Source organism: Grammomys surdaster, unplaced genomic scaffold (assembly GCF_004785775.1).
Source record: "Grammomys surdaster isolate TR1022 unplaced genomic scaffold, NIH_TR_1.0 262, whole genome shotgun sequence".
In the NCBI taxonomy this organism is placed as follows: domain Eukaryota; kingdom Metazoa; phylum Chordata; class Mammalia; order Rodentia; family Muridae; genus Grammomys; species Grammomys surdaster.
The window spans coordinates 2,437,629-2,443,628 of record NW_021604703.1 but is presented as its reverse complement, the minus strand read 5'-3'; the positions used below and the strand labels follow the sequence as shown (position 1 = coordinate 2,443,628).

At 44.1% G+C, this 6,000-nt stretch overlaps 1 protein-coding gene across 1 annotated transcript in view; it reads right to left on the bottom strand.

The window, feature by feature from the left end:
* Positions 1-328: 328 nt before the first annotated feature.
* The window catches only part of LOC114628030 (solute carrier family 22 member 21), a 28,349-nt gene continuing 22,677 nt past the window's right edge, over positions 329-6,000 (bottom strand). Inside the window, exons 7-10 of the mRNA XM_028775983.1 lie at positions 4,891-5,105; positions 2,995-3,177; positions 1,655-1,790; positions 329-1,323 (exon numbers count right to left, since the gene is read on the bottom strand). Coding sequence (XP_028631816.1) covers positions 1,224-1,323; positions 1,655-1,790; positions 2,995-3,177; positions 4,891-5,105 — 634 coding nt within the window. The 3' untranslated portion in view covers positions 329-1,223. The remainder of the gene's footprint in view (positions 1,324-1,654; positions 1,791-2,994; positions 3,178-4,890; positions 5,106-6,000) is intronic.

The following is a 6,000-nucleotide window of genomic DNA, read 5'->3' as shown; positions in this document are numbered from 1 at the left end:
GCTTGGGTTTTAGTTAATTCCAGATGTCATCAAGTTGACAGTCAAGATTAGGTATTACAAAGGAGCCTATCCAATTCTAGGAATAAAGAATGTAGTCAGTCCTATTTTTTTAAAATCTGTTTATTAAAACCATTTCATTGTTCAAGGCACTTCAGTATCTTTCACAATATATGGGCTTTTTTTTTTTTGGCTGTTATTTGTTTTGTATTTTAGGTGGGTGAAGCGTGTGCTTTCGGAGCACCATGGCAACATAATCAGAAGAGAAGACAATCACACTGAACACAAAATACCCACTGATGTGACATGACTGCAGCCAGCAACTCTGAGAGACTATGAACACAATTTACATTTCTTTCTTGTAATTTTCCTCATGATTACACATCGTAAAAGGAAGAAGCATAGTGTTATTATTTTTGGCACTCAGAGCAGCTCTAGTGGCTAAGACTGGGAAGGCCTTGTATGGTGGCAACTGCACACCAGCCAGAGTGACTCTGGGCTGGGAAACACAGGCAGTTCCCACGTTTCTGCTAAAGGACAAATAGCTTGAGACACAACAGCAGATGACAAACAAACAACCCCCCCACCATGACAGTGCTGGGAGAAGGAAGGGACACTCTGTTATCCATACATGTTCTTCAAGACACAGATAAGTGATTGACACCCAGAATTCTGGTTTATACAACAGTAGATTTCTCACAGGACCCTGAGCAGACACACAGTACAGCTGGCTGTCGGACTGAGCAGTCACAGTCCACACTGTCTGCTTTGTGTACCAGCTTCCACCTTAGTTTCCTTTAGGGTTCCCTCTGTCTTGTGTTATGTCATGAGTTAAGAGCATTGTACCCTGCCCTAGAGCCACATTTATTCCTTTTCCGCTAAGTTCTTCAGTTAGGGAAAGGAGGGAAAACAGACCTGCAGTTCTCTCTGTGACCTTATCGGATCTTACAAAATAACAAAGCATGTCTAGCAGATGTTTCTCATAGTCTTCCAAGTCCCAGCTGTTCAAGAGACTCATTAACTTCTTTGGAAGGCCCAAGTCCACCACTGTGACGGATGTGCAAGCTGTGTGTAGTTAGCCTTTGGGGCTGGAGGAAGGTTGCTCTTCAGGACAGATGCTTGTTAGACACAAGGTCAATAAAACAGAAAGCCCTTGGTCACTGATAGTATTTCTGATAACATGCAGGTTTTCAGTTCAGTTTTTTCAGCTTCTGGACCAGAAACCTTTAGGTTTGGGGCACTTTTCCTTTAGACTCTTGTGGGGACACTTTTCCTTTAGACGTTCGTGAGGAACCTTTCTTGCTTAGTGATTGCGTTTGTTTTATTCTATTAAAAGAAGAAAAACAAACGTTACTTACAAATCTTATAAAGATACCCATCAGTTGCAAAACAAGCAAGTCAGATTGGGGGTGGGGGAGACTACCTGGTGGAGTCTGAAGTTTCCTGTAGTCTTTGCACTAAACCAGAGCTTCTGCTGTCATGGGTGTGCACATGGTTATACAGGATCAAACCATTGTTAACACCATGGTTAAAGGAATCCAGAGATTTGTGAGACTCAGTATGAAGAGAGCACTGCTTCAAAGGCTTGTGGGCTTAAGGCTTGGCCAGGATCTGACCCAATATACCTGTAGTGTGGGCAGTGAGGTCTCTTACTTACCTTTTGACCTTTTGCATTTCGTCAATGGTGTCTGGGAGAGAAACCCCAGAGCTCTCTGGGAAGAAGAAAGTGATGATAGCTGTCAGGATGGTCAGACTTCCCATGAGGATATAAGGCAGGTGGCGGTTATAGGAACCTGTGGTCAAGCAGAGGACCCAGGTTACAGTGAGATTTGGTCTTAGTTGGGCCCTTTATTCTCTCAGGACTCTATATAGTGGTTACTGTCTGTCCTGTTGGTTTCAGGGCTTCCCGAGTGAAGTCTGGCATCTACAGAGTCAGAACTCAGACCAGGACCATATGTGCCCAGAGGTCCAGCAATGTTTACACTGGATAATGGAAAGGTACAGGAGACAGGACAGCTGCAGGGTTTACAAGCAACACAAGGTGTTTGTCCAGGACAGGAACAACTTTCTAACTCTGCAGATGCGTAACAGTCTGATTTGCACCTAGGACAGATTAGACTAGGTGCTGTTAGAGACATGTAGCATGCTTACAAAGTATTTGCTACTCTCTGGACACTGGCAAGTCCTCTCCTGAGCTAGAGATATGCAGAGGAGGAGCAGCTGCCAGGAGGGAGCACTTCTCTGAACCAAAGAAATTGGTGTCCTGCTATATAAAAGGTCAAAAGGCAGATGATCTCTACAGGGCATAAAACATCAGGTCAAGTGTGCCATGAAGGCCTATAAGCCACCTAGCCAGCAGGCTGAGGCAAGAGGAGCAAAAGTTCAAGGGCTGCTGTGGCCACAGAGCAAGTTCAAGCCTAGCTCATACAACTTAGTGAGCTACTGTCTTGAAAAGTAAACTGAGGGCCAGAGAGATGGCTCAGCTGGTTAAAATACTTGCTGCTAAGCCTGGAGACTGGAGTTCCATCCCCAGGATCTACATGGTAGAAGGAAAGAACTGACTCCCTAAATTGTTCTCTGACCTCAACGGATACACTGAATGAATGAAGTGTTTAAGTTATAGCAACTGTCTGTCTGTCAGACCTCTTGAATGGACAGGATTCTCTTCATGTTCCTAACTCTAAGAAAGATTCCTCCAGTAAAGTACACTGCCTCCCTAAAGCATTTCTTCAGATGAAGAAATTGTACTTTATGATGGAGGGTCTGGGGAGACTGAAATAGAAACTCCCAGACTTTCTCATTTCCATCTAGCTGCTCTGTGAGTTACTTCACATTTGCAAATGAGTGCTTCCTCTACACTACACCTGGAAAGGAACCTTCTTGAGTCAGGGACCCAGTATCTGAAGCATCCTGCTAACTACAGGTGCTTGTTCTCCAGCTCACAGTAAGGCTACTTAGAGCTTCTGTCCCAACACTCCAGTGCACCATGGTACTTACGAAGGTAAGCAAAGTAGGGAGACAGGATGGTGACAAGGCGGGATGCTGTGGAGCTGACTCCCACACCCATGTTTCTGACCACAGTGGGGTACAGCTCAGCTGTGTACACATAGACCATGGAATAGGCAGAGGTGATTCCAAACTTGCCCACCATCACCAGGACAGTAGACAAATAATATAATTCTGGAAAGACAAATAAAGTTAGTACAGTCAAGAGGGTCAGTGTAAGGGTTACCCCTGAGGAGTTTTCTTTCCTTTTCTCCCTGACTTGAGGTGGAAAGAGTTGGTTAGTTTCTGTAACTTTCCATCAGAAGGAAACACCATGGCTAAGATTTCTCAAAGGAGATTAGTAAAGGAGAAAGGGCACTTCATATATGTAAGGGTACATGTTCCTCAACCCAGAGGCCCAGAGGGTAAGCACCCTATCAGCCCAGCCCACGGCCTTCCGGAAGTCATCCTGTGTTAGGATGAGCTGCTCCACCTGAACCTCATACTGAGGGCACTGTGGAATTAACCAAGGACTTGTATGTGAATGGGGAGCTCAGTTCTAACTCAGGTCCTGCTTGCAGTCTACTCAAGAAGTTCATAGATCTGGGCTTTTGAGGTGGCTCAGTGGGCAACAGAGCTTTCAGCCAAGCCTGAAAACTTAGGTTTGATCCCCAGGATCCATACACTGGAAGGGGAAAACCAAAACATCTCACTTCCTGCAAGTTGTTCTCTGACCTCTACATGTGTGCTGGAAACATGTCTCCCTTCTCCAAGTAAAGTAAAATCATTGAAAAAGAAAAAAACAAACAACAACTATAAACCTTGGGGATGAGCCTCCAATTGACTTGACTGCCTAATGAGTATAACTAAGTGTCCCATAGAGCACTCTGAGCTCAAGTGAGAGCAACTCCAGCCAGTCCCAGGTTCCTTCTGCCACATAATGGCGTATTCCTGTGCAGGGATGGGTGTCTCAGTATCACAGTCCCCCAAGTAATGACCAGAGGTTTCCAAACCACAGGTGCATTCTGGCAAATAATGGACAAGTAAAGCTCATCATCTGGTCAAGAAGAACTCTGCTCTCTAGTGGGTACCAAGGCAGTTTTACCAGCTAAGTCCTGACTAGAGCCTCTGAGACCTTTCTTTTCTTTCTTTTTATTGTTTTTATGTTTGTTTTTTGTTTTCATTTTTCTTAAAATCCTGAATCATGCTGAGCTCATTCCCATTAGAACATCAGAGCAATAATATAGCCCAGGTTGATGTCAGATTCCCCAAATGGCCAAGGATGACCTTGAACTTCTGAATCTCCTGCATCTTCTTCTTGTCCTAGGTTTACAGGTGTGACCCATTGTGCCTTGCTCTGTCTTCCCTATCAGATCTTCTGAAATGTTCTCTCTGACACTCTCATGGTGTTCTGTTAACGCATGTAAATTGTACTGAATGCCTCTTGTTCAGGGTGCTACCCATGACTACTCTTTAGATGAGCTGAATTTCCTTTATTTGTGTTCACAGATGGTAATAACATCTTGAAGTACCAGCATCTAACTAGTCTTCTCCAGTAGAAACAGACTCCCTGCAGACCCACTCCAGCCATTCCTTGAATAAGTAATAAGATAGAACTAGTAAGATGACTTTCTTTTCTCTTTATTCCAGAGAGGAAAATATATATGAATATATTAACCTGAGCCTAGGGCTTAATTAATCAACAGCCCGATGCTTTCTTCCCACTGAACAAAGCCCAGGCCATGAAGAACGCACTAGTTTTGTGAAGCCATCTCTTGATTTTTAAGTGAGCATTGTATACATGCAGCACGTGTGTAATGGTCTTTACTTTATTTACTTCATTAAGAGCCTGGTTCAAGAAAGGGAAACACAGAAGACACAGATCTGTAAACAAATATTGGTCCATACCTGAAGGCACCAGTGGCAGTAACAGAAAGACACTGCCACCCAGAAAGAGGGAACCAGCCATGGAATATCGCCGGGACACATGTTGCAGCAAGAGCCAGGCCATCACATAGGCTGGGACTTCAACAGCCGCCAGCAGGAAGCAGTTCACATAGATGTTGCCATTCAAGTTTGGAGTATCAAAAGAAAGTCCGAAATAGCCCAGTGATATGGTCAGCCTGCAACAGGGTACAGAAGAGAGCTGGAGAAGCAACAACCATCTCTGCAGACCCACACACCTTGACTAACTTTCATCTTGAGAAGTTCTGAACTGCTCTTGATGCAGGGAATGGGAGGGCAGTTGTAGATTCCACCCTGTGCTTTACTTCATAGCACAAAAGTTAAGTTTCCTTGTGTAGATCATTTCCTGACTTATACCTCAGAACATCCCATAAAGAAAGTGTCTCAGCAAAATGATTCATATAATTCACAATGATTTAATCACCAGAGAGTACCAATTTGCATTTCAACATTAGAATCTTACACTGAACATTGGGTTTACAAAAACCCAATTTCCCAAACGTGTTGGCAAACCTCTATCTTTCGAACACACACATTACAGTTATCAAGTAGCAACGAGAGTACTTTATGGTCAGGATTTACTACAACATGAAGAACAGTGTTAAAGTTTCACAGCACTGGGATGGCTGAGAACCACTGGTCTAGGCACATCCCAGAAGGGCCCTATCTTGCTTTCATGTTGTCAAAAAGCTCTTAATAGTCTCAGGAACATAAGGCATAAAGTGTCTTAACTGAGACCCTTCTTTAAACCCCCAACTGTCCCAGCCAGAGAGTGTGTGTCATCAACAGAAAACATTTTTAGCTGGACAGTGGTGGCGCACGCCTTTAATCCCAGCACTTGGGAGGCAGAGGCAGGCAGATTTCTGAGTTCGAGGCCAGCCTGGTCTACAGAGAGAGTTCCAGGACAGCCAGGGCTATACAGAGAAACCCTGTCTCAAAAAACCAAAAAAAAAAAAAAAAAAAAAAGAATGAAAACATTTTTAAAAGGAACAGCCAGGCATGGGGTGGGGGGCTGTGTAGACTGTAAATGACAATGTGGCTCCAATGTAGGGT